The sequence below is a fragment of the Palaemon carinicauda genome, chromosome 5 (assembly GCF_036898095.1).
Source record: "Palaemon carinicauda isolate YSFRI2023 chromosome 5, ASM3689809v2, whole genome shotgun sequence".
NCBI classification, from domain to species: domain Eukaryota; kingdom Metazoa; phylum Arthropoda; class Malacostraca; order Decapoda; family Palaemonidae; genus Palaemon; species Palaemon carinicauda.
In genome coordinates, this window is record NC_090729.1 from 159496652 (window position 1) to 159524151 (window position 27500).

A 27500-nucleotide genomic window follows, 5' to 3' on the forward strand; every position below is an offset into this window, starting at 1 on the left:
AAAGTTCGGATTATATAAATATGTTTGTATCTTAAAGTTTTACCTAGATTTTAATTCCTTCGTTAAACCAATGAAGTCTTGATAACGAGTCACCTATTAAAAAGTTAATCGAAACACGAGGCGACGAAAAATGATAAATGGTGGAACCTAAATGATGTTCTCCTTTTATCCTAAAAACTAACGAACTCACTTGCAAAGGAGAGATGCTGTCCTCGGTTATTTAGACCCTATTAAGATATTGTTTGTTCATTATAAACGTAGGTAACATGTTGAAATACCACACACACACATACACACACAAATATACATATATATATATATATGTATATATATATGTATATTTAAATATATATATATATATATATATATATATATATGTACTTATATATAAATATATATATATATATATACATATGTATAATATATATATACATATATATATATATATATATATATATATATATATATATATATATATATATATAGATAGATATATGTATATATACATATATATATATATATATATATATATATATATATATATATACAGTATATATAGATGTATATATATATACATATATATATATATATATATATATATATGTGTGTGTGTGTGTGTGTGTGCGTATAGTCATATATTAAGGAACAAGCCAATTGGAGCAGATTTCGTATTACAATTACAATTTTCTGAGGGTAGATTTTTATCAGGAACAAGGACAGTAAAACGCTTATTGGCAATCGACAAAACCTCTACTTGAACTGCCAATATATATATCTAATCTATTTTGATATGAATATCCAACCACTATATATAACAGTAATGATATACCAATCAAAATCCCATTGGCTATTATTAGTGAAGTTCAACATATCAGAGATCATTCCAGTAGTCTTAGCGGTTCTATATGGTATTACATTGAAATTTGACTCAAGTCACCGAGGCAAATGCCATTTCAGAATCAGACGTTCTGTCCATCTCATCTTATGAACCTTTCTGGTTTATTAACATTTCTTTGATTGATTGATTGATTGATTTGAGGTTTTCTGACATCCTGACATCTAAGGTCCTTGACGCCGAAAACATTTCTTTGGAACCGTCAGAAATCGAGATCAACATATTTTCATTGTGGTGAAAGTTCCCTAACGCTTTGGATTTAAGTAGAAATTGAAATTGATAAGCCGTTAAAACTATGTTCAGATAAGTAACCGAAATTAATTTTTAAGATTATGACATTTTTGTGACATAAACTAGTATGGGTAAACTAGTATGGGGTCTTTTATTATAACAAACATCATATATATCTAGATAATAATAATAATAATAATAATAATAATAATAATAATAATAATAATAATAATAATAATAATAATAATAATAATGATAATAATAATAATACGAACGAAAAGGAGAAAACCATGGTCGGTAAGTTACATAATAACTTATAGAGAGAGAGAGAGAGAGAGAGAGAGAGAGAGAGAGAGAGAGAGAGAGAATCACTTACCAGTCCATTATGAGTCATTATTGCTCCAACAGCAAAAATAGCGGAAGGTGAAAAGCGAAACGATCAGGCGAAAAGGCCTCCTCCTTCACCGTCCTTGGTGCCCCCCACCCACTGGCCGACCAGTGGGTTTCCTACCTCTTTAAATACTCTCACACGTCAAGGCATCCCGCAAGGCTTTCCACTGACGCCTCCCGTTATGCAGGAGTTGAAATTACGGCGGCAAATTCTCTCCATTCGATAAATTCGCTTCGATCTATTTCCATCAAGAATTGCTGTATATCGATTTATTTTTCGAATTCTACAAAATGTGTTCATTTGGTCAGCAAAAGATAGATTCGTGATTTTCTTTTCTTTTTCTTTATTTTTCCTTGAAAGACAATGGAAAAATCGAAAACCGCATGGTGAAATTTAATCTGTGGATTTCCACCGTTTTTATTCATTATTCATTACTTAAAATTATCATATTACTTGTCTGTAGAAGATATCATAAATCTGGAATGAACTTCCATTGCATAGAAGAAATTACCGGTTTAATTAAGTCTTTTCTTATTTTGATGATCCTAACTATTATGACTTGACCAAAACTAAAAAGGAATTAATATTGCGATTTGGAAGGGCAGCAGCAAGATACTAATAACAAAACAAAATCTAAGATGAATCATACGTCATTTTGTCACAGTATACAAAAACCATAGTATTAATGTTGGTTCTAATACTAAATAATTCGAATAGAAATTCACGAACGAATAATGCATATTAGCTGTCAAAAACATAAACAAAAACTTATTAAAACATAAAAAATCTCTAGAATAATTCATCAAAGAAATTTATTTTCGTCAAAGAAATTTAAATGTTTTTTACGATTACCAAAATGAGAGAGAGAGAGAGAGAGAGAGAGAGAGAGAGAGAGAGAGAATTAGGCCAAGTTGGCGTGTTGCAGGTGACTTTACTTTTCTTACGCTTTCTGCTTCATTTATGATTGCCCATTTCCCCCCCCCCCCCTCTCTCTCTCTCTCTCTCTCTCTCTCTCTCTCTCTCTCTCTCTCTTTTCGAGGAAGAAGAAGTGGAAAATCTTATATATGTATTTACAGCTTTTTCGTCCTTGAAAATAATCCTGATCAAAATAGCCCCAAGGAAATGATATTCCTCACTTGCCCATAATGAATAAAGTGATTTATGAAATCTGCCTACAAGACACATACCATTAATATTGTGATTTCGATTCCTTACATTATTGTTATATATATCAGTATTTATGTTATTTAAACGCCTATTAAATTCTTTCTAAACTGTTTGCTTAGAGCTTGAAACATGACATAGCTGTTGACTCTAGAATTCTACAATAACGCTGCTGCTGCTATGAAACAGTTACACAGGATTGTCGGGCACACTTCACTCTGAGGAAGTGCACCTTTTCACTCCCTTACTCCGTGACGAGTAACTAAACAGATGCTGTAGGGAGAGATGCCAGAGGTGGTGGGTGGGTTGGGGGGGGGGGGGACTAGATGAAGGAACTCTACGTGCAGTACAGGTTACAGGGTTCACTTCCTCAAAATAAGGTTCGCCAAGAATTCCTGTGTCCAACTGTGCATGATGGAATATTTTTGTAAAAAAAAGGCGATGAACAATCACTAAGGGAAAAAATATTTGCAATCTCTCTCTCTCTCTCTCTCTCTCTCTCTCTCTCTCTCTCTCTCCCAGGGGTGTCAAATCCTTCTCTACATCCTTACACATCTCAGCATCCCTCAGTATTCAATGAAGGCAATTGCAGAGGAATACGAAACCCATTTCTCAACCACTTCGTTCCAAGAACCAATTGACCATTTTAAAAGGCGATCCGCTCCATTTCGTTCCATTGACTGAAACAACTTTCGCTCTCTGCCTTCCTGATATTTTCCCGATACCAGAGCAATTTGGAAGGATATTACGGTGTTAAGTCACCTGTTAGTAATCAGTCTAAATTGAACGCTGAGTTTGGTTTCTTTTCTGATAGTTGCGATAAAGTTCATCCGATATCGTTATTTCAAAATATACCATTTCTTTTGGCAAACTTCGTTACGTTAACGGAAATTTTATTATCTTTTTTTTCTACCCTTCATACCGATAAACGTACACTAAACCAATTTCATGCTAATTCATTTCTATAATTTTGTTTTATTATAGTTCTTTAATTAACTTACAAAATATCAGTTATTAAAAAAAGAATCAAGAAGCGTTTGGCCAAAAATAATCCAAAAAAAATGTTGTACAAAGTAATAGCTGTAGAGTGAGTTTTCCCCTAACAACAAATTAGCATTTTATGAAAAATTCAAATTGATTAACAATTGACGTATTTTGCAGTGTATCACATACATTTACATTTCATGCACTCCATAAAGAAAGAGCAAATAACCAAAATAAAAGAAACAAGGAAAATATTTTCCTCACTGGCGTTGTATTCGGTTTTGATATTTCATCTTTAAGAATTGTTCCGATACATTTACATCACAGGACAGAAAAACAACTGAATCAAGAAAAAATCAACATAACAGGTTTTTTTTTTTTTTTTTTTTTTTTTTTTTTTTTTTTTTTTTTTTTAATCTGAAAGGAAACTTACTGGAAATCTTACCAAGAGCACCTCTCACTCCCAAATCACACCTTCAAGATACATTCTGAGAATATTACAGAAACATCTCATTTCCCTCACTGATTCTGGGCGATTTCCTCTCCAGAATGCATTCCCAGTTGGTGAACTGAGGAAGACATTACTATGGTTCTTACGATGGTAAATAACTCAAGCGATTTCCTCTCGACAAAAGATATGTTGGAGCACGAACGCCCTGATTGCAACTGTTTTGCAAGAAAGTCGTAATCCTGAGTAATTTCACAAAAGCAATCGCCCTGATGTCAGTCCAAAAGAGTTTCATTTGTACCGTGTAAAAACATGAATTCTTTATCCCACACAGCTATGGCCAAAGTTCAAACTATGTAAAAGATTTACAAAATGGCGATCAATATTTGAATTACATCCATGTTAAATGAATTACGTTTTACAAAATTTGACTGAGATTTTTTACACCATCTAGGAGGTGCTGTAATGATATGATACGTGTGAAAGACACTGAGGAACAGACCGACTGACGGACGGTTTTCCTCGTGCACCTTCATGTATTATAGTCTACTTTTGTACCAATTTTGACAAAATATCTACTAATTCGTCAAAGATGACTTATGCACATCCCTGCATAATGTAGTTTATCATTGTACAAGGTATTATCGAGATACAGGAGTTGCGATGACAATGTAACAGTGAGAACCACACTGATGTAAATGTTGATAACAAACAAACAGAAAAAACTCCTTATATATATATATATATATATATATGTATATATATATATATATATATATACATACATATATATATATATATATATATATTTGTTTACCTAGTTTCTCTAAACACCCTTTGCCCATGTAAGAGTTATGATGACAAGGAAAATATGACAGGCACATTAACAGGTGTGATGTTAAGATAAGTCTAACAGGCAAAAAAGATGGGCAGAGAAACAAAAGAATAAGACACAAGGACGATCGCTCTCACGTGGGACCTTCCTCACCACCAAAATGACCTGCCGTGTAGTGAGGGTGTGACAGGGTACACTTCCTCAGAGAGAAGTGTGCCAGGAATTCTTGTGTCCTGTGGTTTATAGAGAGACTTACTGATAGGTGATGTAAATGGTCAACGAAATGAGAAATAAGAATAAGATCGAAAAGAGAAATAACTCTAGAAGAAAAATAACAAAATGGAGTAAGGCTTTGCCACAAATCAGGTCTCCTTAAAACTTCTGAGCCGTCTATATATGACAGCTCCTCTGAAAGAAACGCAAAGGCTTTCGGCGTCATTAAAATAATGAGCAAAGTTTTTCTTAGAACGACTGATATACGGCATTTATAATGTAAGACATAAATTTTACATAAGTAGAGTTCTTCACTAAGAGAGGATTTTTTTTTTCAAATCTCGCAAATGTACTAAAGTCATTGGGCTTCCTTCTCTCTCTCTCTCTCTCTCTCTCTCTCTCTCTCTCTCTCTGATTATGCCTATTAGGTGAGGCAAAATATTTAATATTTGCTATCTCTTCTATATTGTAAAAAGCAGGTATCGGGCTATATATATATATGTGTGTGTGTGTGTATATATATACCTATATATATACATACATATATATGTATATATATACATATATATATATATATATATAGCCTATATATATATATATATATATACATATATATATATATCTATATATATATATATATATATACATATGTATAAATACATTTATATATATATGTATATATATATATATATATATATCTTTTCTGTCACGATCAGGTGGGAGAGGGAATAGTTATACCCGGAGAGAGGTGGTACCCAGGGAGGTACGCTCGGAACCACACTCTCCCACAAATTGCCGAGCCAGCGGGTTGTATTTAGGAAAGGTGAAGGGGTAGGAAGGGTTAAATCTCTGTGTGTGCATATCTATCTAAATATTTAGACGTCATTGTTGGCGGCTCGGTTACACTAATATTAACTTCAAAGACAAAGTAAAGTATTTTACTTTTGCCATTCGCTTTCAATCTAGTTACGATACAGTGCCACTTGTTATTAAAACTTTGATGTTAGGAAAACTAAAAAACACACTTACCCAACTTGTTGCTAGTTCTCCTTAGAATATCAAAATAAACCTATTTTAAGAGATTATTGGAAGTACCATTATGCGTGTAAGAATGCTCCTCTAATCATATCCTGGTAAATAATAGCAAAAGGCTTGATATAAGAGATTTCATCATGGTTGGCATAGGTATACTGTATACTAGGCCGTTCTTTGAGATGCTTCTTTCCGAAAACAATAGCACCGCATTATCGTGTGAATATTTTAAGTTTTGTGAAATGTAATGACCCACCAATGAACACTATCGTTGTAGTAAAATAAGCGACAACAATGAGCCACTCGCTGAGAAATATGCATTCAGTTTTATATATCAATTTTTGTCTTCAATTTGAACCTGAATAGAACTCAAAGCTTATTCTCTTTTGTCTACTACGCAAAATTTTAGCAACTGCACACTGTTCCTTAAAGTCCAGTACCATAAGACGCGGTAAATTCCCAATTCAATAAAAGAGCTACTGCACGTAAACATCGACTGAATACATTAAGTCAACCGGCCTACCCCATCCGCTACTGCAATAGAGTGTTCTATTATTCACTATATCTGCATAATTAAAAACACACTATTATTATTGTTATTATTATTATCATCATCATCATTATTATTATTATTATTATTATTATTATCATTATTATTATTATTATTATTATTATTATTATTATTATTACTATTATTATTATTATTATTATTATTATTTTCAACAATAATCCATTCTCCAAAACAAGGAAAGGTTCTGGATGAGAACAACAAAATCGTGGATGAACTATAGCACAGTGAAACACCCACAACATTGGTCACTTCATGCATCAACATAGGAAGCTCATCAGTAGTCTGTCGAACACCAACTCACAGCATGCCATTCATTACTATCTTTCATATATGCCCTTAATTTCCAATACATCTTCTCCTACCTCCTAGCACTTTGGAATTGAACACTTTCTTCACTAACTTGTCGTCTCATATTCTTTCTATATAACCGAACCACTTCAAAATACTTGAATCAATCCTCCAACTTATGCTATCCTTTTCACCACTCCTGCTTATTACCACATTTTTCACTCTATCAGTTCTTACACCACATATGCTTCATAAATTGTTTATCTCATCTTTAACCTTTTCGTCTTGCATTTTTCTTTTTCCTAACCTCTTAATCCATTTTCTTATATCTACAACAGTCACGTCCGCGGATATTTCCAGTCTTTCACTACTCCTTTCAAGTCTTGTATCATTCAGCTCGCTTTCTCCTCTATTTTCTGCACTCGTAAAACCTTTGTGGCGACAATCGTTTAACTTAAATCGACAATTTTCACCATTGACTATATGTGAAAATTATCAGTAACCAAGTACATGTAACATTAATCAACTTAATTTCAGAAATGAAAGAAAAGTTGTTGTGCATAACAAAATTTGAGTTATTATATATAATCAAAGCAAACAATTAACATAGCATATTCAGGGCGATATAAGGGACAAACTCCGAGAGAGAGAGAGAGAGAGAGAGAGAGAGGGAGAGAGGAAAGAGGAGAGAGAGAGAGAGAGAGAGAGAGAGAGAGAGGAGAGAGAGAGAGAGAGAGAGAGAGAGAGAGAGAGAGAATTGTGAAAATTGTACGAATGGTTTCTACCATCAGTTTGCCGTTGAATATATAACTAACATACTCTCTCTCTCTCTCTCTCTCTCTCTCTCTCTCTCTCTCTCTCTCTCTCTCTCTCTCTCTCTCTCTCTCTCTCTCTCTCCTATATATATATATATATATATATATATATATATATATATATATATATATATATTAAAACGTAACATCAATCGGCTCAGGACTGCAATTATATCCGACAGCATTTTTTCACTCCCCCATCCTATATTCAGATATTCAATTCTTTAATAACTTTTCTTTCTGCGTGTAATTCCCAGTAAAATAGGAATTAATAACAATATTTTCTATCGAAAGTTGTTAATTTCCATCTTTTTCTCTGTCCTTGACTACCGTATCCATCCTCTTGTATGCATAGACTTGCGCTTTTAATTTGTCAAGCGTCCACAGCCCTTTTCTTCACTAAAATATTTATGTCTTTATCCAAACACTTACCATATGTAATATCTATTTCTCTCAGCTGAACCAATGATCCTATCAAATGATTTTAAAAATCTCCATTTGATCCTTCCTCCTCCATGTCTTCAACCCAGTCCATGGTTCCTCCATTTTCATTTTACTATATGCTCTTCTGCCCTTCCTTCTTCTCCAACTCGCTTGTCTTAGCTACATTTATAGCCCCAACTCATATCTACGTTAACATTTGCTTCAGCCAAATCGTGATTACATATATCTCGAGGCACTCCTTTTAACCCCATTACATCCTTTGGTTTCCTTTCCAATTGATATGCATCAGCGTCATCAACAGTCATCATATTATCATCAATATTATCATAAAACGTTATTCATTTATTTCAGATTTTATCACGATTTTAGCCATGTCAGCAAAAGAGGGAATAGAGTTAAGTCGATGTAACATGAGACATAACAAAAGATTTCCCATTAGATTCCAGAACCAAAACCAGCCAAATTTATAGATTCCGTTCTAATTAGTTACTGAAACGTGTATAATTGACAAGACACTAAAAAGCTTAAAATACTGTTCGATACTGATCTTCTTCTTCTTCCTCTTCTTTGTCTACATCTTTTCCCACTTCTATGTGGGGTCGATGTTTCTGGTCAGCTTTCTCCATCTACCTCTGTCCCACACCTCATCACCGGTTAATCCCTTTGATTGAAGGTCATCCTTGATACAGTCCACCCACCTTCGCTTTGGTCTCCCTCTCTTTTTCGTTCCTGTACCTCCATTTCCATCACTCTCCTCCCAATATACTGTTCATCTCTTCTCATGACATGACCGTACCACCTCAGTCTACTGTCTTGGATCTTATCTGATAGTTTTCTAACTCCTGTGGTACCCCTAATTACTTCATTCCGTATCTTATCTCATCTTGTCACCCCCACACATCCATCTCAACATTCTCATCTCTGCCACAGCCAAATATAAAAAGCGTTGAAGATGATAAAGATAATGATGGTGGACAATGTTCATCAACTGGGTCCTGGTCAAGGCAACAAAATCTGTCAGCAAAATCTAAATTGGAACGAAAACACTAACAACCATTTCAATATTGTCGATGGTATAAAAAATATATTGATAAAGAAAGCATAGTACCACTAACTGAAACATGTAAATGTATTAATGAATAAACTAGGCTAATGATCTGAATAAAATGAGTGAAATACTGGTATACTGAAACAGCTACTTACCGATAACAAAGCATCTATTCCTAAAATGAAGTACAGTATTGAATAATTAAATTGAAAAAAACTATTACAACATTATTAGGTAATCCATTATATGAATAAATAAATTCACGATATATTCCTAAGGTAAATTACATCATTTAAGAATTGCATTACTAAAATCTAATGAAGCATTAGTAACTAAAAAATTATATAGATGTATAAATTCTACCATGAAAAAATGAGCTGCAGATATTCCTTTAAAAACGATGTCCCCAAAAGGTGTTCTGCAAAAGTAATTAATGATCAAAGTAACTAGCTTCCGGGCCAATGCCCAATTATTGTGGTTCCCGTAATATGACGTTCTGTCGCTTGGCGTAAATTGCACTAAAGGCAATTTATGTTGAACAGGTTGATATCATATCGCTTCATATTTTACCTTTCATTTCTATTATTTTATTGACTTTCTTGCTTATTTCATTTGTATTCCTTACTTATTTCTCTTTGTTGGATATTTGCTTTTCAATTACGTTTTTCTCAATGATTTATTTACATGTTGAGTCGGAGAGGAAGTAACATATTTCAGTTTTAGTTGGAATTTTAGCCTGGCACGTAATGATAATAATAATAATAATAATAATAATAATAATAATAATAATGATAATAATAATAATAATAATAATAATAATAATAATAATAATAATAATAAGCTCTCTTAGTTGCTTTCTTATCCTTATCTAAGAGCTTTCGCGCTTAAAATTCCCCATTGTATTGAAATAAATTTTCGTGCTTATTGTGGTAATGCCTTTTTTTATATTACTATATATATATATATATATATATATATATATATATATATATATATATATATATATATATGTATATACATATACATATATATATGTAACTATATATATATATATATATATATATATATATATATATATATATATATATATGTATATATAAATCCAATTTTCTACTATAGTAAGAGCATTTTTTTATCGATTTCTGCCTTTTAAGTCTCTAAATCGAATATACTGTATCTAGGCCGTTTCAATTGCCAAATGGCTGTGGTTTTACAAGACGTGAAACGGGAAAGCTTTCCAGGCAGAACAGTTTCTCCAATATTCTTTGAAACTATGGTGACCAATTGATACGACAAAACAATGGTGGGAGAGAGGGAAAGAACTACAATGTTAAATAAAATAGTAATTTTAATAGAAAATTCTCTGTAAAAAATATACTGTTCTCAGCCGTATTTCAGTAAAATACAGGCGACTGTATTTTCAGCCTACTTTATTATTATCTTTTACGGGTTGATGATCGTGATACACCTTCTCTACGTCAATATATCCGTTTTGAAAACGGCTAAGGCCTGGTAACATTTATTCCGGGGTTTTTTTTTTTTTTTTTTTTTTTTTTTTTTTTTACGGCTAATTTTTAGCAGCGTATATTGTATAACTGAACTAAGACCTCTATAATGTAAAAGAAAATAATAGCATTGCAGAATAACCGTATAAACGTACTAACGATAAAAAGAGCGTTCTGGTCGCCTTGGAGAAGAGACACGCTGTCCCAGAGACAAGGATAAAAATGTGTTCCTTCTATTCACTGTCAAATTTAGGAACGGATTCCTGCTCTTAAATATAGTGATTGTAGTACTACTTTACATTGCCAAACAACACTGTCTGAGATTATTTGATTCACTTGGTTGTTTATGATAATACTAGTAGACCTGAACCGTCAAAAATGACGTCTGAATATAAAGATAGATATCCACGGACATGCACTCACACACATTCACACAGATTCAACTATTCCCACGCCCTCCACCTTGGCTAACTACAGCCCCTATCACCAGAGTATGACTACTCTCTTCCCCTACCAAAGGAAAGGGGAGAGACCGATAAGAACTACGTCTGGCAATGCCGCTGAGCGTGGCCGGAAAAAACATATATGTACTTTAATCACACACACACACACACACACATATATATATATATATATATATATATATATATATATATATATATATATATATATATAGATATATATATATACATTGTATATATGAATATATATACATATATATATATATATATATATATATATATATATATATATATATATATATATATATATACACATATATATATATATACATATATATATATATATATATATATATATAAACTGTACATGTATATATATATATATATATATATATATATATATATATATATATCCTAATCCTTGTATGAAAAATATGTCGAAGTATGTGTTCTATACAGTGAGATTGACAACCCTTTCAATAGTATTATGACTCATAAATGGTTGTGCGTGATCACTGAACTCTGTTATAGGTGACGTATGTTAGGCTGATAAGTGACGTTTTTTAAACCTATTGGTGACAGTATAATTCCACCACGGTGGAAATTTCCACAAAATCTAACAATTCAGCATATGACAGACCAACGTTGCATTTACTGGCCGAGGGGTAAGCAGTACCACTCTAGCGATCATTAGAACTAGAAGGTACAGTACTCGTCTGAGGAGTATCGGGCTGTCCAAAGTGTGCTCACGAACCTTTTTATAATAAAGAGAAAAAACCTGTGTTCCGATGTCTCATTGTCCATTAACATGGGATATATATATATATATATATATATATATATATATATATATATATATATATATATATATATATATATATACATATATATATATATATATATATATATATATATATATATATATGTATATATATGTACAGCATATAAACATACACCCGTATATATATGCATATATATATATATATATATATATATATATATATATATATTTATATATATATATATATATATATATATATAGAAAGACACTTCTTATTATAAATTATAGGGAAGGTATCTATCCAATTGTTTATACATAATCATTTTCATAAATAAGCTGTTTTATTAATAAGGAGGGACTCCAGGGAGGAACAACACAGCGGTCACTACAACATTCATACTTTAACTGTAAATAGTTGATGATTGACCAAAGTGGAGAGAAATTCTACTGCAGGCTCATCAACAATGTCAATCTACTCACAGCCTCCTTTCAATTCACTTTAAAATACAATAAAACGATGGGGAATAACAAATACTCTTTCTAGAATTAATAAGTATTTTATTATTTAACTACACTGTCCAAATAAAGCTAGAGGAAAAACAAAGCATAGCATTAAAGATTATTTCATAAATAATTTCCAAACCGTTCCATTGAACTTCAGCAACTGTTTGTTAAATACAATAAAAAATAATGAGAAAGTTCAAGTAATTATCCTTGGGAGGAATAAAGGCCTAAAGGGTTTCAGGGATTATTTCGCAGTTGTAAATCATTGCGAAAACCTTATGATGTGGCATGATTTAATTATTTGTGTTTTTCTGCTGAACTAAAGTTGTTTGATATATATCTGTAACTATGCTTAATTTTATGGATGTGTGAGCCTCTACTTCAATAATGCTGATTAATGAATTGATGAGCTGTTTTCGACTATTTCTTGAATTACTAATTAAACCCGCTTCGTTTTAAAAGGCCCCATCTAAGCAACAGATGGAACCAAAAGCTTACTTTGCTTTCGTCTGCTACACATGATCTTAATGGCCATGTCTGTTTCGGTCTTTTACTTTAAGATAAGGCAAAGACATCACAAAATCTTAACATCAATCATAAATATTTAGTGATAGCAAAAAGAAAAAATTTTTAATCAATACATTGATAAGAAATTCATCAACCTGAGTTTCCATTTCTGGACTCTTCAGCAGTTTCAATTCGAGTAACACAATGGAATACAAAACGGCAAAAATTCATAACACTTGATTTTAATGAGATACCTCGAACGTAATACTTACATCCAACTGGTTTCACACCTTCATCCCCCAAAAGAGAAAGGAAGGCCACAGATAGACCCCTTTAGCAATCAGAGCAAGTCCTGCCATGTCGAATGAACAAACGTTGACCAGAGACGGTTATCCACATTTTCAAGTCTATTTTGAAACACATTTTCGTTGAGCGAGATAGTAAGTCTTTGGTATATGTTACTATTCTTTCACTTCACTTCGTAAAAAAATCTTATGGAACCATATAAAATATCGGTCATTAATCACTTGAGAAAGCTTCTATAGAAAACAAAACTGAAAAAGAAAGAAATAGAGCCATGGAAAGTAAGATCAAAATAAAAGATAGCAAGAACAGATAAATAAATACATGAATAAACACACACACACACACACATATATATATATATATATATATATATATATATATATATATATATATATATATGTATATAAATACATACATATATATATATATATATATATATATATATATATATATACATATATATGTATGTATGTATGTATATGCATATAGATGTATATGTGTGTGTGTAGTATATATAGTACACACACACATATACATATATATATATATATATATATATATATATATATATATATATATATATATATATATTTATATATATATAGATAGAGAGATAGATAGATAGATAGATAGATAGATAGATACTGTAGATAGATCTATATTAACATCAACCCATTTCTCCAAGCAAGTGGCTTCTCCAGGGATGAAACCAAGTTAACATTCACATCAATGTTCTACTTTTAACCACTAGATCATGAAAAACTACATTCGGATAATTTCAACATTAACCACTTAAAAAATAACTACATGAAATCATTAAAGTGCATGAAAACCTAAATACGAATTAATTAATTATCCATATTGGATATTAAAAACATCCATTCCTTTCCAATATACCTCTTTCAATATACAAATGTTTCATCTATTAGGGAGAAATTTCTAAAAATATTTTCTCGCCTTCCAACTCCTGTTTTCGAAAGCATACCTTTCCCTAACAAATATTCGGAAAGGATCGTGTTACCTTCGTTTAGAATACTAAACATAAAATTATGTGTATTATACATGATGAATATTTGATTATATAGTATATATACATATATGTACATACTGTATATATATACAATATATACTGTATATATGTAAATGTTTATATATATGTGTATATATAAAATGTATATACTGTATATACATATATATACTGTATAAATATGTATATATATATATATATATATATATATATATATATATATATATGTATGTATATATATATATATACATATATATATATATATATATATATATATATATATATATATATATATATATATATATATATATATATTAGGAGTGTGTGGGTGCGTGGGTGGGGTTGTATGCATTTATTACACACACACACACGCACACACACACACACATACACACACATATATATATATATATATATATATATATATATATATATATATATATATATACATGTATATATATGTGCGTGTGTATTTCTTAAAGTTGTTCCTTACAGAATGGTAAAACGAATATAGTAAATATGAATATTATAAATATACATGTATATATATGTGTTTATGCTGTACACACACACACACACACACACACATATATATATATATATATATATATATATATATATATATATATATATGTGTGTGTATACATATATATATATATATATATATATATATATATATATATATATATGTGTGTGTGTATACATATATATATATATATATATATATATATATATATATATATATATATATATATATATATATTACTACAAATGAGTGTGAGTAAATCGCAGCAGTTCTTACATATATATCATAGTTAAAAGTAAATCGGACAAAATTAGAAAGATGATAATTAGGTTTCATAAAACATTAGGGTGTTTGGACCACATGTCTGTAATGAAAACTATATGTTACATATTTGAAAATAAAAGAAAAGCTAGATATAATGTACTTTTCTGTACATTCTCTCGTCGGATGCAGGGTATATGATGTAATTTATATATGTGTGTGTTTGTGTGTGTGTGTGTGGGTGTGGTTGTGGGTGAATTCATATTGTTGCTCAAAACTATAAACACAAGATTACAAAGAAGCTATGAATATATGTTAATACGGTATAAACTTTTTCTATAGAATATTATGAATAAACTGACTCTCACTGTGGCAGTTTGGAAAATCAAAATGAAAGAATTTTTCTCGAGTAAATCAATGGTATAAAGCTTTCCCCAAATGGTAAAAATTGTGAGTTTCAAAAAGCACAGAACTTTCACATAAACTGAAAATATTTTTATTCATGAAAAACTAGTCTTTCACATGACACCTTTGCGTAATTCAGAGCCGTCCATAATCAATTAAGGCAAGGCCTAATTCCTTTCCATTGGCCGCAGGACGTGATCCTCCGAACAGGGCTGGCAACAGAGAGGCCCATGGCCCTCCCCTTCGCCAATAACTTAGAGAGGACGGCTGATGCGAAGCTAATGTGCAAAACGACGATTTGCAATCCGTCGCGTAGGTATATATTGGCTTCTGGTCGATGGCGAATTCAGTCTCGATCTCTCTCTCGATCCGAAACAGCCTCCTCCTCCTCCTCCTCCATCTTTCCTCCGATAGGTTCCTGGCTTTCTTCTTCGTCAGCGAGAGAGAAAACCGAAGAAGCCGACCACCATGAGAAACCGCGAAACTGGGCGGGTAAGGTCTCCACTGTCCGCACTTCTCAAAAAAAAAAAAAAAGAAAAAAAAAAGGATTATTCCAGTTTTAAGTAAAAACTTTATATTAAAGAATGTAGGGATCTCAATCCATTCTTTGTAGAAAAAGTTAAGTAATGGTTTAGTCAATGTTACATTTAAAGCTCTTATCTCTGGGTGTTTAATCCATCACATAGAAATTGAGAAATCAAATTTCCAAGTTATATCCTGTAAAAGAATAATAGGATTAGCTACGTACTTACATTTCTATGCCTTCAGGATGTTTGATATGCCGGCGCTTTCTCGCATATTTTCAACTTCCTATTTTCATTTTAATAGAAATTATCAAATTAAAAGGAATAATTTATTTAGAGGGAGGTATCATCCAGTTCCACACCATTAAATTCTCAGATAAATATCAAGGACTCGTAGAAATTGGTCGTATCACAACGAAGTCGTACAAAAATTTAGAAATAATATAAGAGTAAAGTGATGCTCAATCGGATATATAAAAAAAGAATAAGCATTTCGCACATCAAATCGTAAAATTTATTTGATTAAATAAATTTCGACAGCAAACGATACCATTACCTTGTATATTATATATGGGAAAAAGATCAAAAACTTAAATTAATAATAACGATAGTGCTCTAAAAATTCCTAAAACTGGAATAACTGAAGAATAAGATTGAGATGGAAAAATTCTACTCTTGAAGTAAAAACTAACGGGCAAAAATACTAACCAAGATGATTTTGGCCTAACTAGTAGTTTACAGGAGATTACAGCAATTTCTGAAATGAATCGTGTAAATGATGATATAAGCATAGAAATTGACACACATGTTCTCCAAGTAATATTAATCATGTCTGGCTGCTTGATCAATTGAAAATTCAAGATTGTGGCTATTTTTCAAGATGGCCGCCAATTAGTTCTCGGATATTGGTGTCTGGCTTAGAAGTATTTGTAGTATTTCGATATGCTTGATCTAGATATGTATTCCTGTGTTTTTAAGCTCGCTGAAGTGTTCTAAGTCTGTCATGCACACTTCTTCGCTTTCCCATGGGAGGCTGATACTCAGTGACCACATGAAAGTATGGGACGTTTCTTGCTCTCTCAAGCCCCTATACCAGAAACTACCTCATAGACTGGAATCTAGCAAATCTTAGCTCCTTGGCCATTGGAGATCCTCATTTTCTCAAGACCTACTTCCTGTTAGGATAGCAGCTCAAATATAGCTATGACTAACACGTCCGTGTCATTGGCCCTAAGTTAATTTACTTTCTCTCATCAGTCATTACATCCCTAGTGTGTACAAGTATTTTAGTACCCTCTTCTTCATGACAACATGGGGACATTACATTCAAAGACATTGTGTTATGAACAACTGATTTCTCAACACTGGGCGACAGATTACTCCACCTTCAACACATTGTGCAGCAACAGCTTCCCCTACCTGTGTTGATATTTCTAGGATACTGTTGTATGATAAGCTGAGCTCATTCGCATGGAAATTTTCAATGTTTTTTCTCTTCCTCATCTTGCTAAACTCATGCACCAGTTGTACTGTAGAAATTGGGATATAGAAAGGTCAGATTTTGATGCTCCATGTTGGATTTGGGACTTTGTATCTGCATCATGTTCAATCATGCATATGAATTACAGCAGTTAGGCTATGGTGACACAGACTGTTGTAGGTCTGTGTCATAAAAGGTGCTGCTGATATTCGACATTCGATATTCATCATACTTGGATGCTTATGAGACGACTAAGCCTACATCATTTTCAAATGCCAGTAGAACATCTCACCCTTTGTGATGACCTTGCAACTTGGTTCTTGAGTTGAGTAGTATCAACATAAGGCGTTACTACACTAAGCTGTTCCAGCCTCTGCCTGTAAATCATGGTCAAGTCAGAGAGCTTGAACAAAAGGGGATCTCTTCAATCACTGACATTTTCCATCTCACTATTGTAAGTAATTAGTTTGGAGAAAGAATTTGGATATGCTTCCTTGCAGTTCCCCTGTGTTTTCTTTTGTTCACGTACCATTAGTTAGGCTTGTTCTTGGTTATACAATGCCATCAAGCAGGCAGAGTGATCTTCCGGTTCTTGTACTATGATATCTGCACTTAGTTTGGCAAGAAGTTTCTTATCACTGAGTGTTTCTGCACAATAATTCATTTTCTTATTCACTTGCATTGTCAATGCTTCTCTAAGCTCATTTTGGTCTCGTAAAAGAAATATTCTTGTGTTTTAGCTCAAAATTTTCATGGGCTCTTACTTCTACCGCCCTCAACACTGTTATCTGCGGACGTTGATCTTTTTTCAGCTCTGTTTATTTTCATGGAGTTGATAGTTATCTATTATAACCAAGTTAATGATAATAATAATAATAATAATAATAATAATAATAATAATAATAATAATAATAATAATAATAATAATAATAATAATGCATATATGAGTAAAAAAAAATGCTTTAAACTAAATAGATGAAAAAGTTAATACCACGTAATACTAGATAAATAAGATAATAACCACTGGTTTTACCCAACAGCCAGCAAGCAGCCTCACGCTGCTGACGACGACATACTGGCCATAGGCATCGCAGTGTCCAACGGGGCCCCGGAGGGCGACTACGGATTCGGAGGCCTCATAGAACACCAGGCGGGAACAGACCTCGTGCCAGCAGGAAGCCACCAGTACTCTGTCGTAGCTGAGGTCGACCTCGTTCCAGCTGCCACCGGTAAGCTTAAGGCATTGTGGTTCTAATTCTGTATCAGTTTGTACAAATGAAGCTCTCATACAAATGATAAGTAAACAATCGTACAAATGATTCATAACAAATCATGAAAATTATTCATAAGCTCTCATACAAATTGTCATAAACAATCATACAAATTATTCATAAACAATAGTGCAAATGATTCTTAGGGTCTCATACAAATTATTCATAAATAATCATACAGATGATTGATAAACAATCATACAAATAATTCATAACCAATCATAATGAAAAGGGGAATGTCAAACATGGAAGCGAGAACACCTTAATAAGATTACAGAGAAACGATTCCTTAATGTCAAATTGTACTAAGGAGAGACCAATATGATAAAGAGATTTTTCAAACAAAACATTAAAAGCCTGATCCATAAAAAAATGACTGCTTTCAGTTATTGGTAAAGCAATTTGTGAGAGAGAGAGAGAGAGAGAGAGAGAGAGAGAGAGAGAGAGAGAGAGAGAGAGAGAGAGAGAGAGAGCTCTAAATCCTGAAAATCCCATTATAAATCTTTCCTCACAAGATGACATTCAGCCAAGCATATAATCAACAGAGGAACCATATCATATATTTTTTGTTTCTTCAAAAATTTCCATAAGATTGAAATACAAAATTATTCTCATGAAACATTTCACATTCTAAAAGTAAAATTACTGTATAAAATTTCCATAAAATTTTCATCAAACCACCCTCTAGCAATATTCATCATTCTTATTATTATTTTCATTACAAAATCCAATACATAATAATTCTTTTGAATAAACAAAAAATTTATGCCAAGAACTTTCGAGATCACACTCTGCTATAGACCTCTTTAGGACACTATCAGATATTGATTACGAAAGTTAAGCTTATGAAATAATATAGCAGATCTAAGATATATGTAGCGTGGAACAGGTTCTCAAAAACTTTGTTTTTATTAATTCTGTTTAAATGAAAACAAATTTTTGGGGAATTTACTTCTGATTCTATGTTTTTAAAGTCATGATTAGTTAGAATAAATGTTACGCCATTGAAACTCAAAACACCTAGACAATTATTTTAATACTAAACAAGATTTCACGGAGCTAAATGCTTGCACAACAAACAAACAAAAAATGGAACGGAAAGACTCGTTGAAGAAAATTCTAATAAAATACAAATGAATAAAAGGAAAAATATACATAAGATTTAAGAATATCAAAAAACAAGTAAATATCAAAGGACACTTTGAAGCAGTATTACATCCTCTCCTTTAACTTTTGTCCTTTTTATACCCTATGACCACATTGTTACATATATTCACTCACAGGATACGGAGGCTACGGAGGAGGCAAATCGCACAAAGGGCATAAAGGCCACTATGGAGGGCATCACGACAAGGGCGGCTACAAGGGCCACAAGGGCCACCATGACGACCACGGTTATAAAGGGCATCATGTAGGCGACTACGGCAAGGCCCACCATGGGGTGAGTGACAGGACCTTAAAATATTGATAGCAATTTCTGCCTTTTGCAAGAAAAGCCATAATACCTCTAATGTTATTATGCTGCAGACGGAAACTATGAATTAGTTCCAGTGTAATTTATCTATTTCAGTGATATGAATATAACTAGAATAAACAGAAATCAAAACAAAAACAGAATCAGTTACAGGTGATTTCCAGGAATGGGTTAGCCCTAAAATATATCTAATTATAGAGAATGTCTGTAACCTCTTTTTTAATTTCAATATGCTAATTATTTCTCTATTTTTATTGCTTCAAAAAATATGATATCGATTCTCTTATGACTAATTCCATCTTCATTTTCATCTCCGAAGAGTAATTTATATCTACTTTATTTTGATCATTTACATATTCACCATCAGGAATCTATAAAAAGATATGCAAGGATTTTCACGGTTGCTTTAGAGAAGATGGATTCTACAAATGGCGATAAGTTATTAGTTTTTCAGAGCAAGAAAGTCATTGGGGCCTTCCAGGAAGGATTAGTGAAGATCTGCGGTCACTGGAGTCCAGAGAAAAGGAGAAACAAGACCTTCCAGAATCTGGAAGCTCTTTATACTCTTTTTTCCTTCTCTTGGCTTCGGCTATATTAGGACACTGAATTGTCAATGGCATCAGCTTCAACATAAGAGTAATAAACCAAACTTCAATGCTTTTCTTTCCCAGGGTTACCACGACAATCACGACAAGCATTACAAAGGTCACCATGACAACCACAAGTACTATGGGGATGACCATCACGGAAAGAAGGGCAAAAAAGGTCATCACCATGGATCCAAAGGTCACCACAACAAAGGACACAAAGAAAAGGTGACAATTTTTTTTCCTAAACGAGTTTTGTCCTTCTTTTAACGTTAACTGAAAACAACTAATAAGGATGTACTAACATCTTTCCTTCCCTTTTGCATATAATAGGATTTACATTCTCTTTTATTATCATAGGATTATTTATGTTACCTCTACTTGATATTTTCTACCGTTTTATTATATCAATAGAGTTATTAGGCAAGTGAGAGATGAATTCATTCATGTGCCCCGTTGGTATTATAAAAACTTGCGCGTTTTCTGCCGAGTCCAAGAATTCGATCAACAATTATCAAGTTTTTCTTAATGGGTGATTTCTCTTATCATTACATCCACCCCCCCCCCCCACCCCCCGCCCGCGTTTCTCTTATTTGTTTGTCTGTCTGACCAGTCATTCTTGCTGATGTAGGAAATATATTTCAAGAACAACTCGAATTTATTCGCCATGAATGTATTTTGTTCATTATAAATCAAAAGATATCAATGCAAAGTTAACTAACTGTACTTTGAATTTGAATTACCTGATCTCACACCCACAAAAGTTGTCTGGAAACACTAAAAATGAATATATATCACGTTATTTTAACGATTAAAAATGTCCACATTCACCACAAAACATACCAATGACACATTGTCATTTTAAAAGTCCCTAAGAATACACTCATTTAGAAATTATACTTGCACGACTATTCATTAGAGTATAAATTTTTCCTGGAGAAAAACATTAATTAAAATATCAAGCGTTCATTACAGGCATCAAATTTTGAATAACGGTAAATAAAAGTGTTCCAGTTCATTTTCCCTATTGCTTTAAACTCGGTCTCCATCAAAAGCAATCATCATGCACGAATGAATATTAAAACTTCATCGCCAAGGATTCTAAGTTTTGTTTTGCATTTGGAAAATACACAAAAGTTGATTCAGAAGTATGGATGTTTCATATTGCAATATTTGTCAATTCAAATGAAACTGTCCAATCTCAAACAAACATCGAATTAATGTAAGCAATTACGACGCGTTCATTTCTGACTCGTAAACAAAATCAAAAGAACAGAGCCAAAAGATACTATAATTATTGAAATTATTTTCTCTAAAGGAAGTGTTTTGAGATTCAATCAAAAATTCAATTTACCCCATCTTCAAACTTGCTGATTTTTCATTTCTGTTTTGTGTGTCTTTTCCTGATTTGTTTATGTCTATTCACATATAAAGCATAAAATCAACAAACCACCAGATTCCAAGTCAAAATTGATTCCGTGAATCTCATTATTGTTTTCAAAAGAAAGTAATAATTTTCCATCATGAGTTTTCGTTGTTTGTGTCCTGTCTGCCTTCCTCTTTCTTACATCACTGAACACAAGCAGACCCATACACGCACACATGTACGCACACATACACAAGCACTCACATGTACTGTATATATGTGACTGCGTTTGTGTATGCATATTTATCTATATATATGCGTGTGTTACATTTATGTGATATATATATATATATATATATATATATATATATATATATATATATATATATATATATATATATACTTATATATATATATATGTATATATATGTATATATAAATATGTGTGCGTATGTATATATATGTATATATATATATATATATATATATATATATATATATATATATATATATATTACATATATGTATATTAATTTTTTTCTAAGAATGACATGATTAATCTCTCGGCCAAAAACCTAATGAAACCCTTCCAACTGTTCTCACAACTTTGGTCTCTAATGCACAGGGCCACAAGGACGTCTATCACAAGGAGGAATACCACCACAACAAGAAATTCTACGACGACGGACACCAGAACAAATACCACAGCAAATACGACGACTTCGACTCCTATTTCGATGCCCATAAGGGCAAGGCCCACAAAGGGGGTCATTATAAGGTAAGAGGAGAGAGAGAGAGAGAGAGAGAGAGAGAGAGAGAGAGAGAGAGAGAGAGAGAGAGAATCCTGTAATAAAAGATTCACTTGGAATTTCCCAGTAACCTAATAGGATGAAATTCGTCAGCTTAGATTTTTATCTGTACTTCTACAGAAATAATTGAGTTCCAATTACTCCACGTGAAGGAAAACACATCCTTCACATCCTGGCCAATAATCGAAACATAATCGCATATCCTAAATCCTAAATGTAGCTTAATTAATTAAAAATCCCTAATACTTATTCGTCCATTTCCAGGGAGGTGACCACCACGACAAGCATGGAAAAAAGGGTCATTACGATCACGGCAAATACCATGATGATCATAAGGGCCATAAGGGCCACTACGGGGACGAGGGTCATTATGGCCACAAAGCCCATTACGGAGACCATGGAGGCCATCATGGATACGACGGACATCACGATCACCATGGCTATGGGGACCACGGTCATGGTAGGGTAGCCATTTTTTTTTTTTTTTATGTATATCCGCTCACGCACAAATATTCCCTAATTAACAAAGAGCAAGTATCTGGCTATATATATATATATATATACACAAACATATATATATATATATATATATATATACACACACAAACATATATATATATATATATATATATATATATATATATATATATATATATATATATATATATATATCTGATCACGAGCTCAGCTCTCCCCGTGCCTCGGGTATAGGAGAGAAGGGTAGTCATACTCGGGGGGTGTGCGTGTGTGCCCATATCTATCTAAATCTTTAGCCATCATCTTTGACGGATCGCGTACACTATTATTCATATGTATATATATATATATATATATATATATATATATATATATATATATATAGTAGAGAGAGAGAGAGAGAGAGAGAGAGAGAGAGAGAGAGAGAGAGATCTATTGTTATGTTCTTCACTATGCTCAGTAATATCATCATCGATTCTTTAATCAGTCAAATGGACAAACCCTAACTAAGCTGAATTTATTCTAACCTAAAGGAAAAAGATAATTTAAGCTAACTCGCATTCCGAGCCAGCTTTAGGAATCCTTCAAGATCAAGTTCCGGTCTTTATATCCTCTTTTATTAAGAATATTAAATGGTTTTCACTTTTAAACTTTTCCTCCCTTTGACCTTAGTAAAAATAATGATTTGGGCCTGTGTTTCTGTAGCAAGCACGTTACAGTTTCATGTAAGAAATTTTTATATCTTTAACTAATCCATTGGCATTAATGAAACCTAAAAAAGTCACATAAGTTGAATTGCTCAAAGACTGTTACAAAGCAGATCCAGCTATTTTCCCCGCCATCATCCAAAATAATAATGAAAAGTGTTTTTATCTTCTTTTCCAGGTCACGGTTACCATTAAAACGGGTCTTTCTGGCATCAAGTACGAAATATACTTTCTTGTGGACTCCATCTCCATCGCAAACAACACCAACGACTTTCGAATCATCTTCCTTCCCACCGTTGTCCCTACAATAAGGGGTCGGTTGCCTGATGAGGCCTCTCCAATACCTTCTACCAAAGACATCCTCTTCCACCAAACCTCTCCTCTCCATATCATCCTTCACCTTATCTCTCCATCTAATTCTCTACCTCTTTCTCGATCATTCCCCCGCATCATGTTTATTGTTATTCTGCTATTTATCTATGCACACTCATTTCCGTATTGTCAAAAGTCTATCGACAGGAAAACGAATAACTAAATACATGGACATACTACGAGAACATTTCAAAACAAAAACACGGCTGATGATATTTATTTACTTATATGATTCTTCAAGTCGTTCTACCATCAAAGAGTGTCTGCTTTTAATCAATATCGCATGTCATATTCAACTCTGCCGACCTTCCATTTACAGCCCACAAGTCATGCTCCATGCAATTGTATGTCTTATATTTATGCTCTACGTGTATATCTGAATGTCTTTTGTAAGTCTGAATAAAGTATTTGCATGATTGATTATCTTTTATTAACCAGTTGTTAAACAGGATATCAATTTATCCATTCAGTTAGTTAATTTAGTAAATCTTTTTACGTCCATTAACCTTTAGCTACTTTTATGTATTTCCCCAAATACGAACTGTAGCCTACATACACTGACTTAACAGTTCACTTAACGAGGTTTAAAAAAAAAAAAAAAAATAGAACACTTCTCTGCCATTTTCATTCAACATCCTCAGTTGACTGTCATAAAGAGGAGTTGGATCATCAAAACCTCTATATATTCCCACTTTGACTTCCATAGATGCATTTGAAAGCACCCCTAAGACTTCCAGTGAGGAAAGGAAATAAGGAAATAAATAAACTATATGAAAAGTAATAAGTAAAGAATATAAAATATCTCAAGATCAGTAACAAAAGTTAAAACAGAATTATCATTTATAAACTATGAAAAGAGACTTATGTCAGCCTGTTCAACATCAAAATTTTTTGCTGTATTTTTAAACTTCTGAAGTTCCACCGATTCATCTACCCGATTAGGAAGGTCATTCAACAATCCGGTGACAGCTGGAATAAATCTTTTAGAATACTCTGTAGTATTGACCCTTACGAGGGAGGAGGAAAGACTGTTAGAACTAACTGCATACCTAGTATGTCTAGGAATATCCGAATGCAAAGGATGTTCAGAATTATAAAAAAAAATCTTATACAAAAGATAATAAGAACAAACTAAAGGAAGGTGCCAGAGATCAATATCAAGATCAGGATTAAGAAATTTAACATAGCCAATCAGCTGAAGACCAGACAGGAGAACAATATTAAAAATAAAGTAGAATGAATGAATCAAAACACTTTTTTTTTTCAGAATAAAAATAATCACCGAAACTTGAAAGATTTTCTCAAAGTAAAATTGAAAACAAGAATCACATCTAACATTTTAAAGGAATTGTAATTGAAAGCTGGATGCTGAAAAGCCACTGTCCTGTACTTATTTACGATCATACTTCATTTTTATTAGGGTTTAACAAGGGTCTACATATGTACTTTTTTTTTGGCTTTGGGTTTAACTTCATGCCACATAATCTGCACCATGTACTAACCTTACCTAGATCTCTATTAAGGGATTCAGCAATCCAAATCTACATTTAGGAGATCCAATTGACTCAAAGAAAGTAGCGTCATCGGCATATGCAACAAGCTTTTTTTCTAGACCAAACCCCACGTCATATTTATATGGTATAGTATCAAATTCTTATAGTCACTTGGGTGCCCCTCAAAAACAACCTGACATTTCAACAATGATGCTGAGGAAAGACTTAACTACTCCCAACTGTTTGAGTTTGAAAACAAGGGCCTTGGTCAAATCCACTTCTAGAATGAAGGTCAATCATACGAACTACCTAACCACTATCAAAGGATTTCTGAAAAGCGTTGAAAACTGTACGAAGGGAATCATTGCTCCAAGGTCCTAGCTGAAACCACATTGCAAACTAGGGAACATACAATTACCTTCAGCATATCTTTTTAGATATTTTGCCAAAAGATGTTCAAAAACTTAAGTTATACGGGAGTTATGGAAACTGGATGGCAATCAGCAGGGCAAGAGCTACCAAAAATATTTACCCCATGACGTAATGTTACCAATTTTTCATCAAGTGCCTAAGAAAAGGGTAGCTCACCACTTACGTTCCAGGGTTTTCCAAAAAAATTTTCGTTTATGGGGAAATTGTATTACTTTTCAGTTGACGCAAAAACTTCCTAAACAACAGCTCTTAGCTAAGTATAGATATTCCAAGTCACATCTGGCTTCTTATCCTTCCAAAGATGAAAGGACTCCTGCCTCACCAAATAACTGTGTCTACAATCATCATTGAGAAGGGATGTGCCTATCGGTTATGTTGACCAGAATCTCATCCAAGAGAACAACATGCTCAACGCTTTTATACAATATATATATAGGCCTATATATATATATATATATATATATATATATATATATATATATGTGTGTGTATATATATATACTTACACACACACCCACACACACACACATATATATATATATAAATATATATATACACATATATATATGTATATATATACATACATGATAGATGCATATATATATATATATATATATATATATATATATATGTATATATGTATATGTATATATATATATATATATATATATATATATATATATATATATATATATATATATATATATATATGCAGATGAACCACAGGGAAAATCAAAATACGAAATATAAGATTAAGTCATGACTAGTTTTGTGATACTTCTTCAGAGGACTGATTTATTGAGAGAGGTTTCTTTACGTTTTATAGCGAAAGTAAACGTACGAACATAATACATATAAAACCTTAT

The 27500-nt window shown here is 32.5% G+C and overlaps 1 protein-coding gene and 1 pseudogene across 1 annotated transcript in view; one reads left to right on the forward strand and one right to left on the reverse strand.

Moving 5' to 3' along the window:
- The window catches only part of LOC137641232 (uncharacterized), a 55934-nt gene extending 37900 nt beyond the window's left edge, over positions 1-18034 (reverse strand). The window contains exon 1 of the mRNA XM_068373668.1: positions 17939-18034. Coding sequence (XP_068229769.1) covers positions 17939-18034 — 96 coding nt within the window. The remainder of the gene's footprint in view (positions 1-17938) is intronic.
- Positions 18035-18204: 170 nt separating this feature from the next.
- The window catches only part of LOC137641233 (uncharacterized), a 21805-nt pseudogene continuing 12509 nt past the window's right edge, over positions 18205-27500 (forward strand).